This window comes from Brienomyrus brachyistius, chromosome 7 (assembly GCF_023856365.1).
Source record: "Brienomyrus brachyistius isolate T26 chromosome 7, BBRACH_0.4, whole genome shotgun sequence".
NCBI classification, from domain to species: Eukaryota; Metazoa; Chordata; class Actinopteri; order Osteoglossiformes; family Mormyridae; genus Brienomyrus; species Brienomyrus brachyistius.
This window is the reverse complement of record NC_064539.1, coordinates 21,270,138-21,292,417: the sequence shown is the minus strand read 5'-3', so window position 1 is coordinate 21,292,417 and position 22,280 is coordinate 21,270,138. Positions and strand designations below refer to the sequence as shown.

The 22,280-nt window shown below is 48.6% G+C and overlaps 1 protein-coding gene across 7 annotated transcripts in view; it reads right to left on the bottom strand.

Annotated features, from left to right (window-relative positions):
• unc5cb (unc-5 netrin receptor Cb) overlaps positions 1 to 22,280 on the bottom strand; it is a 49,035-nt gene that overhangs the window by 1,919 nt on the left and 24,836 nt on the right. The window contains exons 4-15 of one of the 7 annotated variants that reach the window (XM_049020704.1): positions 18,218 to 18,321; positions 11,178 to 11,358; positions 10,848 to 11,015; positions 10,439 to 10,603; positions 8,344 to 8,400; positions 7,299 to 7,487; positions 6,629 to 6,976; positions 4,907 to 4,994; positions 4,586 to 4,754; positions 2,918 to 3,151; positions 295 to 444; positions 58 to 222 (exon numbers count right to left, since the gene is read on the bottom strand). In XM_049020704.1, the coding sequence (XP_048876661.1) occupies positions 58 to 222; positions 295 to 444; positions 2,918 to 3,151; positions 4,586 to 4,754; positions 4,907 to 4,994; positions 6,629 to 6,976; positions 7,299 to 7,487; positions 8,344 to 8,400; positions 10,439 to 10,603; positions 10,848 to 11,015; positions 11,178 to 11,358; positions 18,218 to 18,321 (2,018 nt within the window). Of the gene's footprint in view, positions 1 to 57; positions 445 to 2,917; positions 3,152 to 4,585; positions 4,755 to 4,906; positions 4,995 to 6,628; positions 6,977 to 7,298; positions 7,488 to 8,343; positions 8,401 to 10,438; positions 10,604 to 10,847; positions 11,359 to 18,217; positions 18,322 to 22,280 lie in introns of all 7 variants that reach the window. The other 6 variants (XM_049020700.1, XM_049020702.1, XM_049020705.1 and 3 more) reach the window with 6 other exon arrangements.

Below are 22,280 nucleotides of genomic sequence, written 5' to 3'. Positions count from 1 at the left end.
GGACCAAATCCTGGGTGATATGAGGAGGGCATGCGCCAGGCAGACTCAGGTACTCACCTCCAACAGGGTGCTGTAGAGCTGGAAGATCTGGCCCTCGCCCTCCACCTGGCGCACGCACAGCTGGCAGGCGAGCTCCGTCACCCGGAAGCTGGAGCGCTCCAGTGAGAAGATGCAGTGCAAGCAGTGCTGGCTGCCATTCCACACCTGAGAGAACGACAGCTCCTGTCGCGGACAGAGATGGACGTCAGGCCTGGGAGTCCCGGCCGTGGCCCCTCCCACTCCACGCGGCCTCACCTGGTACTTGGCCAGCAGTTTGCTCTTCCACAGAGTCAGAGGGATATCATGGATGGACAGCCTGAGGTTGTGGCTGCTGTCCTTGAAGGTCAAGGTCTTCGGTTCATCTAGCAACTTGCCACCCATCTGCTTCTCCATCTGCAGGACCTCCTGTGAGATCAACAATGGGGGATAAACAGCCCAGCTGGTAGAAGACGGACTACTCAAAATGAGCAAAATCCATCCCAACTGATGAGATCCCAACTGGACAGACAGATGCACACATAGTCCTTCAGCTGGCGGCCTTCACTGCAGTGTTCCCGTTAGGGTCACCCCCTCTCAGGGATAGGGTTAGGGTTAGGATCAGTCACATCTGTTAGTTAGTCATGTGTATTTTTAACACAATACCAACAGCTAGAGCCATATTTATTGCAAGAGCAAATAGACAGTAAAACAGATTTAACAATCCAGAAGGTAAAACTGCATAAATAATTATAAAACGTTACAGTTAAAATAATCAAATTAAGATGCTTAAGGGTAGTTTTCAATCAAAAAAATCTAAAAAGGCCTTTGACTTTCCTAAAAACCTCTGTTAAAGAGTCAGTATCAATTATTAATTGTATCAAATGGTACATACCCTGTGTTAGGACAGCACTCTGGTAAACCTTTGACTACAGTTTAAAAGACCAGTGTTAAACCACTTTACAAGAACTATAAACCACATTTAAGTGATAAAAATTTATGCGCGCACACACACACAGACACACACACACACACACATGTAGGGTATACCTATCCTTATGGGGCCCGCTCATTCACTTCTATGGGAAAAATGCTAACGCAAACTATGACAACCTTAACCCCCACCCTGCCCTAACCATAAGTAACCAACAAAATACAAGAGTTTTTGCATTTTTAGTTTTTTCATAGCAGTCACAGATTTTTATAAAATAGAGTTTTCCCTTATGGGGACCAGGAAACCGGTCCCCATAATGGAAAAAAATGGATATTTATCACGTTATGGGTCCCCATAAGGATAGGTATACCCGCTCACACACACACACACACACACATTTGCTTCTATAATGTACCTGAGCAAACACTAAATGGACAAAAATACTGGAACACGTCTCTTAATTTAAATTCAGTGTTTCATTCAGACCCATTACCAGAGGTATATTAAATCAAGCACCTAGCCATGCAGTCAGGTTTACAAATATTTGTGACAGATTAGCTCATTTGAAGAGCTCAGCGAATTCAAGCATGGTACTGCCATAAGATGCCGCCTTCGCAGTAAGTCAGTTCATGAAATTTCTTCCCTGCTAGATTTTCCTGTTCAGTTCCAGCATGACTGCGCCCCAGTGCATAAAGCAAGGCACATAAAGACATGGTTGGGTGCGTTTGGTGTGGAAGAACTTGACTGGCCTGCACAGAGCCCTGACCTCAACCCCATCGAGCACCTTTGGGATGAACTAGAATGGAGATTGTGATCCAGGCCTGAAAAGTCCATCATCAGTGCCTGATCTTACAAATGCTCTTCTGGATGAATGGGCAAAAATTCCCATAGAAAAAATCTTATGGAAAGCCTTCCCAGAAGAGTGGCAGCTGTTATAGTTGCAAAGGGGGGGGGGGGCAACTCCATATCGATGCCTATGGATTTATAATGGGACGTCATAAAAGGTCCTGTACCGTAACGGTCAGGCGTCAATACTTTTATCCATATAGGGTTTAATAGAATCCTTTGAACTTCTATAGACTCAAACCAGCATCGCTTGTACATGTATGAGAAACACCTCTGTGTGAAGCCTAATTTTAGTGCTTAATGCACACTTTCAATGAACAGGGAGCCCGACACCGATCTCCAATGGGAGGGATGCGAACAGTCTCAGCTGACGTGACGACGTGACCTGCGTCTTGTCCACCTCTGGACAAGGAGCTTAAAAACTGTTCCCATTAATGCTCCTCCATCTGACCATCACCGCAAAGCATGACCGCCTTGAATGAACACCTCCCAACTTACTGGATTAATGACTGCTTGTAGTACCCACTTGTGTCCTCTAGGTGGCAGGACAACAGCATGGTGGCGCTGTGGTACCATCTTCCCCGCGCGTCTAAGCAGGCGTTGTGATGCATTGCACACATCGCTAGCCTTTCACCCGGTGACCACGTAGCACCTGTCTGTCTAACGCCTTGCCAGCACTGCTCAGCGGAGCCAGGCCCTGATGTCTGCAGCCTCTGGGCTATTGAGCGTAATATTCCATGGATGGTTTGGACATTAAAAGTACAGTCGCATATAACTGGTGTGAATGAGCCCTGAGGCTTACTGAGGCTGGCCAGGTGATTACCCACCTCACTGAGCGCGCGTCTAGCGTTTCAGGCTGTTGCCCTCGATAACATTTCAAGAAGCAGCATGTATGGCTAAGTAATCAGGCACTAAACATGGAAACAGGCCCCAAAGGGTCTCATACATCTCCTTTATTGGTTACGTTTGTGGCAAACCGTAGGTGAATGCAATAGTCTCCGGCGGCAGTACGGCTGCATGACTCTAGAGGGCGACAGAGCAACGCTTATGCTAAACCCAATGAACCCGACAACCTCCCGCAATGCCTGGCACCCAGCGCTGGCGTCCCCGGTGCTCTCCTACCTTGAGAGTGTCCTGAGTGTCGTCCAGGCAGTAGACGCGGATGTGGTAATCCAGGGCGCTGCAGACCAGGGGCCCGAAGGCGGCCAGCTTCAGCCTCTTGGCCGATGCCTTGCTGAGCGACCTGCCCAGCAGGCAGTAGGTTCCCAGCGTCTCCGTCAGCATGTGAGAAGCCTCCTCGTTCATCTGGATGTAGCAGGGTGTGCTGTAGCTCTCCTCCCCCACCACCACCACATCCTGGGCAAACATGAGCAGACACAGGCTTAGAAAGGAGGGGCTAGAGGGACCCCCCCAGGACCCATCTGCTCATTGCAGACACATTCAGAGCAGACAGTCGGTAATGAGAGTGAATAGAAATGAAGGACGATACAATGGCAATTAGATGACTGCTTTCTGGCCTCAATATCACACCTCAGGGGCAGAGAAACCATGAGTAGAGGCCTTTAAGAGACTCTTCCTGTGAATGACTCTGTGTGCGTTTGGTGCTGCCTTGACCCAGGTGACCGCTTATCGCGTATGAATGACTATCACTACATTTTTCTAAGAGGGGCCATCTGAGCTGAGAGCACAAACAGCTGTCTCTCTGTGTCCTGGATATTTTATGCAGTTCAGGCATAACCAAACGATCTACCTCCTTTTCCCACACATCCCCTCGGCAGCACTCCGTAACGCCTCCCCGGCTCGTTTCAGCTGCCGACGTGATGCAATCTTCCAGTAATGCCACTCGGACTCCATCACTTGTGGGATACCTGGCGTGTGTCTCTTTTGATTGATATCTTCTGCCAATTTCATGCTGATTAACTAGGCCTGATTTTCCCTGCAATAATATGCTCACAGACATTAATTTTACTATGACTTCTGTGACTGAACAGCTTCAATTTTTCAGGGGCCCATAACTCATAAAGCATTTCACAAAATGGTTAAGCACATTTACATGGATCTCTTCTATAGCATACTCACACAGCGGTCCCACACATACTCCTGGCTTGTATTCTTTTGAGACTGATAACTAACCCAGTGTCCAAACGTCACCCCAGTTAAAAGTGCCTGTCCACAATCTTTTTAGCCCGACGGTGTACAGTCCCCAACTACTAATGGCTATTTTCATTTGACAGCAAGCACACTCACTGGCAGTAACAGCTGAAATACAGCCAAATCACACAGCAAATTAATCATTCTGTTTGGGCTACATGAGGTGCATGACTCAGAAGCTCCACTAGGGGGCAAGTGATGCACGAGTGCATTGTTCCATCAGAAAGCAGCATTCTGACACTGCATTTATCAGTGAAGGGTTGTACTGAAAGGTATTCTGGGAAGTTGTTGAGGACAATGGGGAAAAATGACCATTCAAAGACTTAAAAAGGATTATCAAATGCTTCCTTCTTCGACCTTGGAGGATATAGAAAGGGCAGATAGTGTACTCCTACTTATAAAGGTGTATTTTGTTTACTAAAGGAAAGGTCAGCGTCTGCTCTCTTAAACACACTTAGTAATAACATCGATTTTACTTTTTTGAACTATGCAATTGAATCTGCATCAATCTCTCTCTGCCACTAGGGGGCATTGATACCACTAACCTTCTGATGACCAGACAGACTGCAGCCTTGAACAGAGGCCAACAGCAACCCCTCACCCTACAGCCTCAAGCTGCTCGAGCCCAGAGTGCCTCACCTCCCACTCGCCATGGGCACACTGGTTCTTCAGCTGAATCTGCCAGTCCAGGCTCCAAGCCTCAGCGCAGTGATGCATGGTGAGAATCACAGGCCTGTTCAGGAGGGCCCCTGGGGGTCCACAGCTGATCACTGGGCTCAGAACTGTCTCTCCCTCTTCCACTGGAGGTCTGTGGCGGGGGGGCAGACAACACATGACATTCATCTCAGTTTAGCCACAGACCTGTAGCTACAGTAAACACGATCAGTCAATCGCTGTTGTTGTGCTGAAATGAATCGTACATACGGTCAGGTGAAAGAACTCGGATAGGGGTGGGCTTACCTCATGCTCTCCTTCCTGTGCACGGTCACGAACATCTCATACACCCTGCCCTGGGGTACGGCTCCAGCCGGGATCAGCAGACTGACTCCTGGAGGACACAGAGAAGTTCTCTCGTCACATCCGCCCCACGACCCCCCACCACACGTGGCACCAACTCCACGTCCCACATGCCACCCACGCACGCTGAGGAGGCCCAAACATCCATCCCTCACTTCCGTTAAATAACGTGTCCCGTCCTTTTTTCCCCGGGAGAGCAGTGGAGAAAACGCCTGTGGAGCAAGATCGGCGATCGTGCGTGCGCCCCCCCGAAGCAGGTACTCCGTCGTCGCTTTTAGAAGCTCAGCACGCAGAGGAGGTGAAATCTGGTTGATAACCTCTCCCAGAAAAACAGAACAAGCCCCATGACAGGGTGTTTCCAGGACTGTTAATGATTCTGCTGCAAATACAAACGTTAGTCTATAAATGTCACCAAGTGCAGACCCGCCACTGGCTCCGAGACACTTCACAACCAAGTACTTTGCACATCAAATATTTAGAAGTCCTATTCTCTGCTCTAAAGATCTCTGCTGCATGTGTGGGGAATATGACGCGGGAGATACTGCACTCTATCTGCTAAACCGAGCAGGACCAGAGCGCTGCTATTAATTAAAGCAGGTAGGCGGTGGCTATCAGCCATCTCTGATTTTCAGGAAGCTCTTGATCCAGAAATGAGCTGGCTGGCTGCTGCACAGGCTGGCAGGTTCTCACACGGTGCCATCACGGACACGTGGTGCCGGTTCTTCCACCAAGCCAACTCCTCTCCTCTCATCCTCTGGGGATCCGTAGGGTGCCAGGCTTTCCATGGTGGTGTGCGTGGGGAAGAGAGGAAGCCAGACGCTCCGGAAACACGGAGCAGGCGGAGGAGGATGGTGCTGGAAGACTGAATGCATGCTAGGCTTCCATCAGAATCACCCCCCTTTTTTAATCCTGTCTTGCAGCCTGCTAGGCTCTAGGGGACGCTGTATCATTTTAGTCATGTGCGGTTTACTAGCAGTGGTCCATTGCCGCACTCACTTTCCATGGCCAGCTACATACATGCTTTCAGCCCTCCATTCAGACCTTCTCATGCTTTTATTAAAGATGCTGTTTCATCTCTGCCAAAGCCGGTTATGTTGGGAAGGGCGCTATAAACAGAAAATGAACCGTCTCGATCAGAGGCTTTCTTCCCAGTTCCTGAGAGACAACTGGACATACTTTTGGCTGAGGCCATTTATGGCATAGGCTGGACAGAGCTGTTTGAAGGGTGACTCATCATCTCCTAACATTATGTCTTAACTCTTTTTGAGAGATTTTACAGTTGGGGCTGTTCTGTATAAGAAAGTTAAATGAACAATGACTCATTTTAATACCACTCAGATAAAAATAATAATAGAGTGCAAGTATTAATGATCCTTTTAGAAACACTTAAATCATGCTCTCGAATGCTTCCTCAGAGACAGAGACAAGTACAGAGACAGTGAGAGGACCATGGGTTCAGGCGCAGACAGAGATATGTACAGAGGTAGGGACAGACCTATGGACAAGGACATGGACAGAGCCAGGGATAGAGGGACAGACAAGGAGATGGACAGACAGGGACACAGGCACAGACCAAAGCATGAATAAGGCAGGGACTGAGGCATGAAGAGAGGCACAGACGGGGATATTTCTACACAGATGTCCCCAGTGACGCCCAACACTTACCTGAGTTGGGCACGATGAGGTGCCCTCCCAGAGAGTTGAAGGTCCCAAGGGCAGTACATGAGGGATCACGGATTCGAGCTAAGCTTTGCTTGCGCAAGGTCATGATCTCTGCATCCAGTAGGGGGTTGGTGATCTTTGGGGACCCCCCCGAGCCCGGGTCCGAGAGCTCCTCCTGGGAGGGAGCCAGGCCAGGCGAGCTGTACACTTTGATCTTCAAGTTAGGCAGAGAGTCAAGGAGAGGCGAGGTGGTCATGGGAATCTTGTCGGAGGATTCGTGGAGGGCGTAGACAGGCCTGCGGTACATGGCTGCCGCAGACGTCAGGTCTGGAGGGGTCGTCAACAGCTCAGCTGGGGGGCATGAAGGTCTACATAAAACTCTGACTATATGCAAGCATAAATTCCCACTTACATCCATGAACAGATTCATCTCGGTGCCGAATTCCAGAAGATTCTACAAGAGCCATAGAGGCAGGGCTAAACACTAAGGTCATACTGTCAACACCTACATCTACATCCATGAAAGCTTAGACATTGCAGCACGTCAGTTGGAGAGGATATGAATGGGGGGGTCGTTTGAGAACCCCTGGTAATAGGACTCCCTGTCGAGCTCCGCACCTTCTCCGGCCAATGCCAACCCTAGTCGGCCATCGTCATGGTGTCCCATGCTCACCTGTCCGGCTGGTCTTGAGATGGATCGGCTGGAATCCCCCACTGAGCACTGACGAGTCGACCTCTGAGCTGAAGCTGTGCCGGTTCCTGCGGTAGATGAGGAATGCCACTACAGTGGAGACGGCCAGGCACATGAGGACGGCGGTGAGGATGCCGGCGTAGAGCGCCACCTCATCCGTGCTGGGGGCGGCTGTGGGGAGAGAGCAAGGTAAGGCCAAGCGTGCTGAAGATGAACCCAATGAGAGTGTTGAAATACCAACACTGCTGTCAACATACAGAGCTGCAGAGCACACGGGGGCGGCCAGCTGGACCAACACGCCACTCGCACAAAAAACACTGCACCTACGGCAGGCCAGAGCAACAGATCATCTTCTGCTTTAGCCTTTGGTTATTACACTGAGTTTGGTCGTACAAACCCTTGAAGAGGTAATAACCATCGTCATTTACCACAGATACAGGTACAGCATGATACATATAGAGAGTTCAGAGAGTAAAGCCTTATGCAGAAGCACCCAAGTTCATGAACTAAAATCTTTGTTACTGCCCTTTTGTGCCATGAACCGCTGCCTGCATTGCTCCTGTAGGGGGAGCCAGAGAGCCCTGATCACAGACATTGTGGCCTCTGGGTCTCATTCTCCTGGACACCAGCAGCAGCTCATGGAGGAGGGAGTCCAACTTTAGATGGTTCACATCGGCCACTGGAGCAGTGATTAGGGTGGCATGTGACACCAAGAGGCACAAAAGCACTGTGTGGTTTCCCTCGATCAGCAAGTTAACAACGCGATCGGACAGGAGTACTGAAGCATGTCTCTCCACACCAGGGACATGATTCCCAACATCCCAGCTCGACTGAGGACACACGCAGACAGGTGCGAAGCTTGGGAGTCCACGTCACCGGTGATGGGACAGAGAGAGGAGCAGAGACTGTGAGCCCAACCAAAGAGCAAAGACAGGAGGAGAAATTAAATGAACAGAAAGAGGATGGGAACTGCAAAGGAAGACAGGGAGGAGACAGGAAGCAAATAAAACGGAGCTGATGAACTCACATGAAAATCCAACATCATTCTTGGCGTCAGGCTCAGCTGACATCTGATATAACGAACCTTAGGGAAGAGAGGGAGAGAGGGAAGGCATGTATGATGACTGGACGAGTCCACCCCCCTCATTCCCCATCACGGGACCAATCCGGCTCGCCGTGACCAGCTATCAGCAGCACTTCACGCTCCGTGTTAATCTCATCACTGAGCCTGAGAGCTGACAGCACCTCCGCAGAGCTCAGGAAGCCTTTCCTCCCAGGTGAGTGCCGGACTCATTTAGCACACGGACGCCCCAGTAATGTGACAGAGGGACAGACGGAGTCCGGCCACAGCCCCACAGGAAAGGGGCTCCAGAGCCACATGGAAGCTGGATCCTGTGTGTGGGCATGTATATATAACATTGCGGGGACCGAACATCCTCACATTGTGACAGAAATTTCTTTTAACCTTGTGGGGACATTTTTTTCAGGGAAAACTAAATTTTCTGCAATCAAAAAACTAAAAAATGCAAAAACTCATATTTTGTTTGGTTACTTACAGCTCATGGCTGGGTAGGGATTAAGGTTGTCATAGTTAGCATTAACATTTTTTCCCATAGAAATTAATGAGCGGTCCCCACAAAGATATGATTTGTGTATCTGTGTGTGTATGTGAGACATGCTTCTAGTGCAGCGTTTGCCATCATCACATTTCTCAGAATTTTGCTAGAGGGGAAAAAAAATCACTTAAAAATCTCACCAAAGGCTCAGATGTGTCTAAAAATAGATCTCTACATTGTCCAGGAGGAGAATCTCTTTATCTTCTGTCTGAGATTACGGGAACCACATCACCCTGCCTTCTGCTCATTACGAATGCCCGTTTAAAGGGACCACAGCTATTATCCAATGAGTAAGTAAGACAAGCCTAATCTCCTGTTTAATTTATTCACTAGCCTTTTATTGTGTGTGTGTGTGGGGGGGGGAGACAGAGATAATGAGGAAATAAAACAAAACACTGGACAGCTGGAAGAATAAATGATCTTACTGCAAACCCAAAGCTTAGCCAGCCAAGACGGTCCTCCTGTAAGCCTTACCTGGGGCTTGGCTGGCAGTGACAGTGACGCAGTGCGAATGCTTGCAGTCTTTACAGACAGAAAGACAAACAAACAAGCAAACAAAAACAAACAAACAAAGACAGACGGACACTCTGGCCGAGAGCCGGGCAGCTTACAGAGAATAATGCTGATATTTGTCATTGACACACAATGTCTATTCACTGTGGCTGCGTCAGTTAAGTTCAGCTTCTAAAGCTAGATAAAGACAGAATGGGATAAAAAGAAAAGAAGCTGAGAAGGATTATATCCTTCTTTTGTGGAAAGGTTCTCCAGTGAAAATTAGCCAGAGTTACCCATAGACAATGACGCTTGTGATTCAGAAAAGCACTGACTTGTGAACCTCCATTAAAGATTAAACCAAGACAAAAAGAAAAGTGGTTGGGTAATAGTTCAGGGACGTATTTTTTACCCACAGCCCTGTAATTCCGTACAGTGATCCGGCTCTAATTACCTGAAACACCATGTTAATCACAGCTCGCCAAAGCCCGCGGACTCGGAGCGTGTGTCTGGGAAACGGGCCCTGCCTGCGCACGTCACTGTGGCACGTCACCGGAACACAGTTAGAGAAACACACCCCACGCCCAGAGAAACCAGCCAGAACTGAGGCGGATACCACCTCCTCCACCCACAAAGGCCCCCACCCTTTTGTATGGGCAGATTGGGTTTGTTACATTTTCCAGGGGAAAAAGAAAGATGAATGGAACAATTCCTGGCCCAGGGCCCCTGCCTCCGACTGTAAGAAGTAACCTGTCTGGAGTCAGAGCACTGTGACCATAAAGAGCTGCCACACTGACTGCATGTCCCACAACCCCGAGTCAGAGCACTGTGACCATAAAGAGCTGCCACACTGACTGCATGTCTGCAGTCCCACAACTCCAAGTCAGAGCACTGCAGTTGAAAAGGGCCTCCGCCTGAGCCACACTGACTCCATGCCTGCAGTCTCAGATCCCTGAGTCAGAGCACTGCGGCCAAAACACATTTCGCAGGTGGATTGAGAGGAAGGCAACTCACTCTGCATGCACAGCCCATCGGTGCAGTTCTGTGATTGCAGCAGCACACCCTCGCAGTCCTTGCCTCCATTTTTTGGTGCGGGGGCGCTGCATTCCCGCCGTCGCCAGTGGGTGCATTCTGTGCCACAGGTGGACCACTTGCTCCACTCTGTCCAGAGCCCGTCCACTATGGGGGGTACAAGAAAGGCAGGGTGGGGGGTAAACTGGAGTTCAGGCACATATGGAGAAGGATGGAGATACACAGTGATGCACAAGGTCCCATTAGGATGCATAGGGAGAAACAGGGATAGACACAGAGGGACAGACTGGTACACAGATTACAGAGAGGGATGGACAGAAAAAGACAGGGATACACAAAGATACACAGGTATGCACAGGGACGCACAGGGATCTTGTGATAAGTGCAGTACCTGCACAGAGAGAGGTACAGGCCAGCTTCTGGACAGACTGCCCCTCGCAGATGCTGCCCCCATTGAGAGGGGTGGGATTGGTGCAGCTGCGGGTTCGCTTCTGGTAGCCCCGCCCACAGCGGCTGCTGCATGCTGACCACTCGGTCCATATGGACCAGCCGCCATTCACTGCGGGATGGTGAGATAGCAAGGGAGTGAGTATCACCCCAAAGCTGCAACCTGTGGAACACTCACGCATACGCTCGCAAGCACTACTCGGAGGAGAAAGACCCGGCCCGGCCCAGAGTGGGTGAGTACTGCAGAAACGAAACTCAACCCCACGTCTCACACCATAGACGATGACGGTGGCTGTGGTACTCCTCCTCCTGGCCACCACATTCTTGGCTACGCAGGTGTAGTTGGCCGTGTCGGACAGACGGGCCTGCTTGATGATCAGGTTGTAGTCGATGGTGATGTAGAAGTTCCGATCGCCCGCCGGATCGATGGGCTCCTCGTTCTTTAGCCACTCAACCTGGAGAAGTGACAAGGAGGATAGAGGAAGAGAAGATGATCGCAAGGGTCCCAAGAAAATGGCAAATCCTTACCATGAAAAAGAGTCAAGGTGAAAGAAGGTTCAGCATCTCTGAAATACACAGTTAGTCTTTGGATGCTCATATTTTGAGTTTAACAAACTGTTCAGCCTTTGTCCACGCTTCCCTTTGTCCAAAGTACACTATATGGACAAAAGGAAAAGTATGGGGACATATGCATACCAGACATTCTGGACAATCCTATGATTCCAGCTCTGTGTGAACAGTTTGGGGATGGCCCTTTTCTGTTCCAGCATGACTGTGCCCCATTGCACATAGTAAAGTCTATAAAGACATGGTTGCTTGAGTTTGTTGAAGGACTTAACTGGCCCACACAGAGCCTTGACCTCAACCCCATCAAACACCTTGACGATGAACTAGAAAAGATATTGTGAACTAGGCCTTTACTTCCAACTTCAGTGCCTGACTTCACAAATGCTCTTCTCCAATCCAAAATGTTGTAGAAAGCCTTCCCAGAAGAATGGCAGCTGTTAGCTGCAAAGGGGGGACCAACTCCATACTGATGTCTATGGATTTAGAATGGGATGTCATAAAAGTTCCAGTAGGTGTAATGGCCAGGTGTCCCAATACACTATATGGACAAGAGTATCTCCAAGGCCATTACGATGGCCCACTGGAGGTGCGTGTACTGAAGGTCCGAGCAGAATGACTGCAGTGCATGAAGGAGACGGGATGATCAGCCCTGTAGCTCGTAAATCCTCAGGGCTGACATGACTGTCGCTACTCATCACAGCCCCATAACAGGGTACAGCTCACCTGTAACATGGAGGATGACACTACAAGCCGGCATGTGTTAGAGCATCCTGGCCACTCTTATCCACGCCATGTTAGTTGACCACAGACAGCTCCTCTCTGCCAGTACTCAGCACTCTACATACCATATCGTGTCCAGAAACCCAGGAGGACAGGCGGCCAAAACCCTCTGCCACTGCTGTGATAGAGGGGACCCGATCTTGGAAGGTTGGGAGAACCAACAGATCCTTAGGAACAACACCAGAGTAAGGACGGCTACAAGTATGATGCGACAAGTAGTAATTTTCTTCATAGTTTTTCCTTAAGATCCATATTGATTTACCTACCACAATTAATCGATGTCAGACTGATGGACATGCATAAGAGAGGACTTTAACCATGAAGGAAATATAACACGGCTTCACAGGATAGTCACATTAGGGTGAATGCTGATTACAGTTAGTACAAAAGAGGTCTTTGATATCCAAGTTTTCAAAGCATAATCAGGCAGCTAACAAGGTTTCAAAGTGCCCAGATTGCCACTGTCTGAATTGCAGGTGTGTCAGTCATAAGACCCGCAAAATCATTTAATGTGTTAAGGGGAGACGTCCCAAAAATCGTGCTAGTGTTTCTCAAACACAGACATCACGGGCAAAAGAGGAACAGTGGCTGTAATTTGAAGCTCACACACAGGGAGAGGCAGACACGAAACATGACAGCTGCCAGAAAAGTACAGCCTCAGAAATGACCGCAGAACTGACTCAGCACCTCTGCAATAGTCTCAAAGACAGTACGGTTCCTGGGAAATGGACCTGTTAGTGACAGTCTGTTCCAGTCTCAATTATCAATGCGGATCAAGTTCTCCAGAAGCAGGTGATTATGAGAGGGTATGGTGGCCTGGAAGGGCAAAACACCCCACATTACAAAAATGTAAAAAGAATTACAAATGAGATAACAAGAAACAGTGAAAAAAGTGAAAACTTTAACGAAACATGATAGTTTTCTCAATTCTTGTGTCTTCTTAATAACTTTGTGTATCTTTTCTTAATGATTTAATGAATTTCTCAAAATGGAACTGCTCCAGGCCACAGGGGGCAGCACAGGGAGCAGAGAGCAGACAGAACAGAGGATGGACAGCAAAGAGCTGAGGATGGAGACAACAGGAGAAAGAAATGAGACAGAGCACAGACAGGACAGGGTAGAGAATAGAGGGGACCGGGCACAGACAAGACAACGTAGGGGACTGAGGGGACAGGGTACAGACAGGACAAGGTAAGGGATTTAGGGGACAGGGTACAGAAAGGATAGGGTAGGGGACAGGGTACAGACAGGACAGGGTAGGGGAGAGAGGGGACAGGGTACAGACAGGACAGGGTAGGGGACAGGGTACAAACAGGACAGGGTATAGGACAAAGGGGACAGGGTACAGACAGGACAAGGTAGGGGATTGAGGGGACAGGATACAGACAGGACAGGGTAGAGGATAGAGGGGACAGGGTACAGACAGGACAGGGTATACAACAGAGGGGACAGGGTACAGACAGGACAGGGTACAGGACAAAGGGGACAGGGTACAGCCAGGACAGGGTATACAGCAGAGATGACAGGGTACAGACTGGACAAGGTAGGGGATTGAGGGGACAGGGTACAGACAGGACAGGGTAGAGGATAGAGGGGACAGGGTACAGACAGGACAGGGTATACAGCAGAGATGACAGGGTACAGACAGGACAAGGTAGGGGATTGAGGGGACAGGGTACAAACAGCAGGGTATACAACAGAGGGGACAGGGTACAGACAGGACAGGGTATACAACAGAGGGGACAGGGTACAGACAGGACAGGGCAGAGGACAGAGAGGACATAGCTGTACAATGCAAGCTATTTTGATGCCGAAGAAATTTATATAAGTTTTATATAAGACAAATAAATTTTTAATTTATTTAAAAATAAACTTTTAATTTGTATTGCTATATAGTTGATAGAATTTGAACTATTCCGTTACTTTAAGTACACACTGTGTGAAGTGGAAATGTGATTCGCTGTATCCATAAGCCTCCAGTCACACATTAACATGTCTACTTACATTACATGTAATAGTTAATATTTTATGCTGGATTTCTAAAAAATGAAATACTGTATGTTAAGTGTTACGTAACACTTTTCACACACTGTTTATGCAAGAAAGAAGTTACATAAATGCTGACCCAGTGGTGAGAGAGGAGTCGAGAGCAGGGGCCGGATGACATTTCAGATGAATTAGTTAATAAAGCAGATTTAATGGTGAGCACTGCCCTGGAGGCCAGCAACGCAAGACATAAGCGGCCTACCAGTGCGTCTCCACTGGGAGCGGGTGGGGGGGGGGGGTGGCACTTCTCAGAGCAGGGCAAGGAATGAACTCTAAAAACGTCAGGAACACATGCAGGAGACACTAACATGAGAATGACAGAGTTAAAAGAGGAAAGTACACGAAAGGCGACACACACTGGAAATTTCCAAGCCATAAAAATAAAGTGCAAATCAGCACCATAAAAACACACCTATCAACAGAGTGGTGTCAAGGCTGCAGTGCAGTGCATAATGGCAAAGGGAACTGGGAGGGAGCTGGGAGGAACTGGTACCACTTCTTAATGACAGAACGTCATCATCTTTATTAACACGACCATCACCACCATTATTTCTATCATCATCACCGTTCTCTTCCTCTTCCAACACACCATGTCCAGCTGGTCTGGTCTCACAGGAGGCCTCCATGTACCTTCTTCCAGAGTAAAGACCATCTGTATCTCTTCAGGGCTCCAAATGTCCAGCCAGAGGTCGGAGAAAGCTGAACCTTGGTTTGTATCGGGGACGTCCTAGAGCTCAGTGGATCACCTCAGCGTTCAGCTTAGATATTCAGATAATAAGGGCCCAGGGTCTATACCATAGGAAATGGCTGTAAATGGAGTCAACGATGAATGCAGGAGGTCAGTCTTGGGTGTACATGTTCTCCCGCTCTGACAAGGCAAATACAACTGAAAAATGCAAGAACTTCTGACCAGCCAGAAATTTCCATACGGATGGGGCTGCAGCTTCGCGTTTCAAGGCTTCCTCATCTTCTGGAGGAAATCTGGTCTCCGGCTACTGGGCCAAGAAACAGGCCTCGTTCTGAGCCCCGCTGTGCTCCGGAGCCGCTCTCAAAATGCCGGTTTCGTGGTCGGAGGAAAACAACCTGGGGCATTTTTTTCGGCATGTGTGCCGATGTTAGCAACACGGGCACGAAGTCCCACGGGGGGGGGGGCTTAGGAGTGAGAGAGAACAGTTCCATGGTTGCAAATAAATATTATATCAGGCGACTAAGGAGTCCAAGATTTATTTTTCATTAACATTTGAAAACCACGAAGAGGGAGAGAGCGCAATGGGAAAGTCGATTGTTCTCCTCTGAAAAACGCTCTCAGAGTGATGTAATGACAGCGGCCGGGCAAAACTGGGAGTTGGAGCAGCCCTCTGCATCACACCCATCAAAGACACTGAAAGGACTGGCACACACCAGCAGGATCTTTTAACCTCACCCTTTTCAGAGGTGACCCCTGAAGTGCATTTAAACCCCCTTACTAAGAGAAAGCCTGCCTGCTCCCTCTGTCCCACTGTCATCCCGACACGTCACATCACTCCTCCCAGCCCTTTATGTAAAAGAGCAGGTCATGGGGCAGAGGTGACCGCACGCTGGCGAGCATGTGAACCCATTGCCATGACAGCAGCCATTTTCAATCAGGCATCTGCTTGGGGGACCGGGGTCCTGCCATGTTGTCATGGGCGACAAGACAGTGACTCAGCAGGGAGGCTCAGCTTCGAAGAAAGGCAGAATTGTGTTGCAGGCCAGGGAAGAGTCTGTGGGAAATATTGACTATACTGTCAACCACTTACTCTACTGGAGGACCATTCCTTCGTGTTGTAAGACAGGACACCCCAACATGGGACTTACGCTGTGTGAAGACACTAATATTCCAAGAATACAGCTGCAAAGACACTAACCCTAATAAAATAGCTTCTCAAAGACTAGATGAGACAATAACATAGTAACTAACACAGTAAACACCAAACCAGTTATGCGCTTTGGCTTTTAAAGTGCTGTCCCATATTCAGAAAACAAAATATCTGCAGTCTCGTGCCAAATCCCCAGTGACTCACAATTAAAAGAACCTTATTTGGAAGTAAAATGCGAAGAAAGAGCAAAAGCTGCAACCAACATTGGTGCGGAACCATTCCAGCAACGAGAACATGGCCTTCTGGTATTTCAGTGCTTTGCCATTAGTCAGTATGAAGTAGTTCTTCTCTGTGGTGACTTTGCACAGTTACTGACAGAGTGAGATGCATTGTCATCGGTCTTCTGTAGGGACAAGGTCTGTGCAAAGTCTGTGTCACCGCCGACAGACAGAACCAGGGCGTCCTGCATTTCTACAGCATGGACGCACGCTGGGGCCTGGAGCCTAATGGCGGTAAGGGGACAATAAACACGGTGCCTTTTAGAAAACTAGAAGGGAACTCTTTGTAATTCTAAATTTTTAAACTATAACACATTCATTCGGAATAAAATCTAACAACTGAACTGCAAAGGCGGGTTAAAGTTAATGCCTTCAAACTTCCCTCAGGAGAATCGCTATCAGTCTTAACACCTTTTGACCCAAGAAAAGAAAAATAATGATGCTCCAGAGCACGTTTAAAATTTTTCGGTATCAGCAGACTGCCGCGGCTTAACCATACGAACAAAGAAATCACTCAATATATAAGCGGAACATGACCCCAACAGTCACGGCTTCTTCTGTAATAAACATTCCGATTCAGCCAATCAGCAGCAGGAATTCCAGTGTTTTGTACCGTTTCTTTTTTTTATAAGCTGTAAAGCCAGCCGCTAGCTGAGGCCGGGTGTCTCGGGGTGCTGAAAAGGCCCCGCGGTACAGAGAGGCAGCGCGCATTCAGATTCTCCCCCGTGGCTCTGCTGCTCTCATCCACAGGCTAAGCAGACAGGCCTCAAAGCCACAGCTGTGCAGCTGGAACCCCATCCAAGCAGGATTTACGGCCGGCTGACAGTCCTATTTCAGCAGCTTCCAGAATATGCATGACGGACCCGAGGTGGCTATTTCCCTGCCTGTGCCTTTCTCCAGATTGACAGCGCCAAAATAGTTAAATACGATGCAGCCTGTGGGATTGGCCCTCACTCCCCAATAGCTAATGTAGAGAGATCATCCCCCACCGGCCACCAGTGGCATCATCGCTTTCCAGTCACTAAAGGAGCTCCCCAAAAACATTTCTAGCTAACATAAAAGTGAAATGCCACAATTCGTGGCTAACTGATAGCTTTCAGGTATGCGAGTCCCACTTTTCTCAGCTTTATGAATAACATTCAGACATTTACCAACAACCGGTAGGAGACAGGATACATGCCTATGAAAGGCAGCGATACTGGAAGGGTTAGCAGTGCTGTCGCATTGCGAGCGGCTTGTAGGACCGCAGCGTAGCGTGACCGGCCCAGCGGGCAGAAAGCAGCAGGGAAAGGGCCTGTCGCTAAAGCGGAGATGATTACCGCATCGCTCTGCCTGCAACTCTGCCTGCAAGGATTAAGGCAATTAAGGCTGCAGTGATCCAGAGACTGTTACTCCCATTCTGAGCAATTCCATCCTTTTCAAAAGCCTGACTGTTTCTTTTTTTGTGGGATTATACAAGCGTGAAGATATCAAAGAAGGGATAAGCCTGCGCATTCCGAAAGATAGTGGGGAGGTAACTCATGATACACAGCAGAGCTTATTGCCATTGTGGGAGCTCTGGGAAAAGGGATCGCACCCACCAAAAAAGGAAATACAATTTACATCCAAGAAGGTATGTAAAGATAGAACTAATAAGACATTCCTCAGCAGAAGCAGATGATGATGATCTCTAAGGCGTAGATATGCCAGGCCCCACGCAGCAGGACCTGGAGAGCTTAGCGTGAACAGTCCCTGAACCAGCTTCTCCGAGCAAACTCTGGGTTAGCGCTCTGTCTGTGCCCCAGGAAGGGGATTGAGATGCTCACCTCCGCAGGAGGGACCCCCTCAGGTGGGCGACACTGCAGTAGCACCTCCTGCTCCAGAGACACCTCCTTCCCCAGTGGCTCCTGTTCAAAGGTCTTCTTCAGATCTGCAAGCGAAAGATTAAGTAAGAAGTTATTACGTGTAACCAGGCCTGGTGCGGCCATCTTTGCCTGCTTTAGTGTCTCCTTAGCTACATGTGACAGAAAATGCAAGAGACAATGGGAAGTGCCTCTTTGCCTGGGACAATCAGAGGTTCATTTGCTAGAACGGATGATCCAACAAGTTCTCTCCAGTGTAGGACAGGTTGGAGTCTATTCTGCAGCCAAAGTCACGCCCCTCCAGTGACTTTGTCCCTCACCCCTCCAGTGACCTTTTCCCTCACCCCCCAGTGACCTTGTCCCTCACCCCCCAGTAGCAACGTACGGAAGAATGTGATGAAACCAGGATCAACCCATGATCCTGTTTGTCCACCTAAGAGCGAATGTCACATCGTTTGACATGAATGCCGGTATGTCAGCTGCTTCTGTGTGCATGCAGATATAAATTTGCAATCGTTTACTCAGATTCAAATGAGCAAACCCTTTCGTCAACATCATGTTTCATAACACAGTATGCCATGTTTAATAAGCCAGCCCGGCCTATTTTCCACACAGCCATCGGTGTTTTGCTCTGCGTAACTCAAGAAAAGCGCAAAACAACAGACGTCTGTCCGATGCACCCACACAGAAAACTTATGTCTGCCAGTTCTTAGCTAATCTGACATGGTTTTTCCTAACAATACTTTCCATTAAGGACAAATGAAACATCTCCTGTTGAGAGCAGACTGCTGTAGGGGGCATTATTCCACAGGTGGGGGGGGGGGGAAACAGGAGTATATAGTGGAGAGTAAGGGGGACTGTTACAGCCTTAAATATTCAATAACGAGCCCAGTTTGTTGCATGAAGGAAAATCAATAGCAAACATCAATACCATCGCATGAAAGGAATAACTTGTACAACTGTTGTTTTAGCCTGAATTCTCATTATGAATACCATCAGCATACTTTGGGTGACACAGCGTTTATTGGGGGGGGGGGGGGGGGTGAGGGGGTTCAGCTACAGCTGGATCAGACGTCTGTTCACCACCACACATCCCATTGCTCATTTCACTTAAGGTTGCTGGTGGGGGCCGAGGGTAGATTATTCTGAATGTGGTCTGGTCACTGTGGACCCCCATGAACTCTGGACTACCCCAGCTGCTAAATCCCATCATGGAGGCAGAGACAGGTGAGAGGCCAGACGAGGGTGTGCCAGCGGTGAGGACGGAACGGTCAGGAAGTGCACCCGCCGTGTGGAGCCGCTCAGAAGACCGGCACGGAAAACCGACAAGCAATAAACACACAAATCACATTTTACTGCAGGTAGGAAACCAGATGCCATATTTTCTCCAATCCCTCCCCTTATTCCATGCTAGATATCCAGGAAAATACATTACTGCCATTGCCCGCTCTAAAATACGGACCTTTATGGTATTACTGAACGGGACAGTATTTCCTCGCTGGGTCTGACCCACAGGGCACCCTCATTACCATAACGCATAAAGGCCATAAAGAATCAGGTAACACGAGGGCGCTGAGGAGCACAGGCCTCTCAGGAGGCTAATTCATCAAGGCACGCTCTGATTCGGAGGCGGCGTTAAGCGCGGGCCCGGGCCGCGGGGGTCAGCCTGAAACAGGAAGTGCGTTTAGGGTCGGAGCAGCCGTCTCAGCTTACCGCTACAGCTAGCCAACGACAAGCTAGCCAGCCCAGAACCAGACGGCATCATCCGTACGCCGACATCTCCAGCCAAGGGTCCGGAAACCCCATCTCTCTAGAGCGGTCTTAAGTTTCCTGGAGCTTTTCCACAGTACAGATCATCCTTTCTCCTGATCGCTCACTGCCTCTGCCAGTACAGTCCATTTAGCAGTTATCCGAGATCGGAGATAAAAGACTAATCCTAGTACTGACGCCAGTGAGACTTCCATGATGACGAGGCCCATGCCCCCAGCTGGGATATTCAGGCAGCCTCCATCTGTACTGGGCTACAGGCCACTCTAATACCAACACCATAAAAACGCCTTAAACCTTCCCCCTGTCTGCTGTGGCTGAGTCAGCCCAGCCTACGGGGGCGTTGCAGTTAAACTACCCACTCCAATTATCCATGTGTTTGTTCTGCTGTGAGCATGCTTTTCCTCAGCCCCTCCCATCGGCGTCCTAAGGAACAGGGATTTGATTGGTCATGTGTCTCCGGAATCAGTAGAGGTGCACTCACAATGCAGGGAGATGTGGATTTTGCTGCAAAGGAGTATGAAAATAGACTGGAGTAACTACAGAAAACATTATTAATCTCCTTCAGTCCCATGCTCCACCCTTCCCTAAGACACTTGCAGTGTTACCTTCATCATCTCTACACTGGGCAGTGTAAACATTGGGCCATCTTCATTACAATTCATTATGTTAAATGCTTTGCCCTCTGATTGGTCACCGCTGCTCCGGGATGCTCTGGGATTCTCTGGGGGAGGGGCGGGGCAACAGCACCGACAGACATACGAAAGTGAGTCTGCCTCTAGGGTCGTTAATCAATATTATAAAATTACCATTTATTTCTGTAATAAGCATATTTAATCAAATCCAGGGCAAGAGTTATGGAGATGAGAAAAAAGAACAAAACTAACAAAAAAATATCATTCAATTTTATCATATAAATTGAATGTTTATCGTTACATGCAATTCAGTTGAAACATTGAAAAACGTTTTATCTAGTATTGTGTTTTTGTTAATTTTATGTTGCACATTTCTGGATTCCTATTTGGAGAAAATGTGTGTACTTTTTAAATGTGTTTGCACCACATTTGCTTGTACCTGTGTACTGCCTCTGCACTGTGTCTGTTTGGCATTGCATGTCTGCTTCTCTGTGCATTACCTTCTTCCTGCTGTATGCACCAGAATTTATCCCTGGGATCAATAAAATGAATCTTAATCTTAAAATCTAAAAATGGTTTAAAAAAAAAAAAATCATTAAATCACAGAAGCAATGAATTTTAATATACCTAAAAAGTTAAGGGGATTTAAATTGCTCTACATACAGTAAACAAACAAAAAACTAACCCCATATTTCATTGTGACATAAAAAAAACTCAAGTTTGTGAGAATGCCCCCCCCCCCCAATAAATCCAAACACCAATTACAGTAGTTATAGTAAATAGTGTGCTCTTATTCATTTTCAGCCTCCCCCTCACACTAAAGGCTCAGCCCCCCTCCGGCTCACAGCACCTCATACATGAGTCATCACTTCACTTGCTGATAGATGCTGTTTGCAAGGGGGCGGGGAATCAAAAACTAAGAAACAACATCAAAAGAAAGAAGTCAGAGGTACCGCAAACCCCCTTCCCGAAGCAGGCCAGCCCCTCCCCCACTGTCAGACAAGCCCAGTGTGAAGCCGGGCCAGGTAGACCAGGCAAGCGTGGCCCAGCGGACAGTGGCCGCTCACACGCAGTCTCTGTGCCGAGGCAGTGGGCCATAACTCAGGCCATAAGCGCCCGGGGCCTTTATGGCTACGACATCTATTACCACGTCCCGACAACAGAGAGCATGGTTATTGATAGCTCTGAAGCGATTGCCGATGATTAAAGTCCATGCCGGAGAGGAAGAATGCGAGAAGGACCCCGAAGAGGGCCGTCGTTTACCAGGCCGCGTGCCAGACATCCACTTCCTCCACACGGGAGGCACATTTAATAGGGAAAGGAGGTGAATTTATACGCATTTTAAGCAAATCAAAAGGTTTTTGGCAACAGGAGGCTGCTCTCACTCCGCAGAGAGCACCGTCACGCCTGGGCCCCCTCGGCCTAGACAGCAGAATAAACCGGTGTGATAGGGGCGCGTCGTATCCAGGCTACAGCGACACCTCCCTACCCCCACGTCCCCCAGGCCATGTGGAGAATTGGGTTTGTTTTCCAGTTTCTTACTTGAAAAAGGTCTCCCTGTACAGTTTTGTACATTTCAGGTCCTGTAGCTCCAAATCCAGACCAAGACCCAAGTCCTCTGTGAC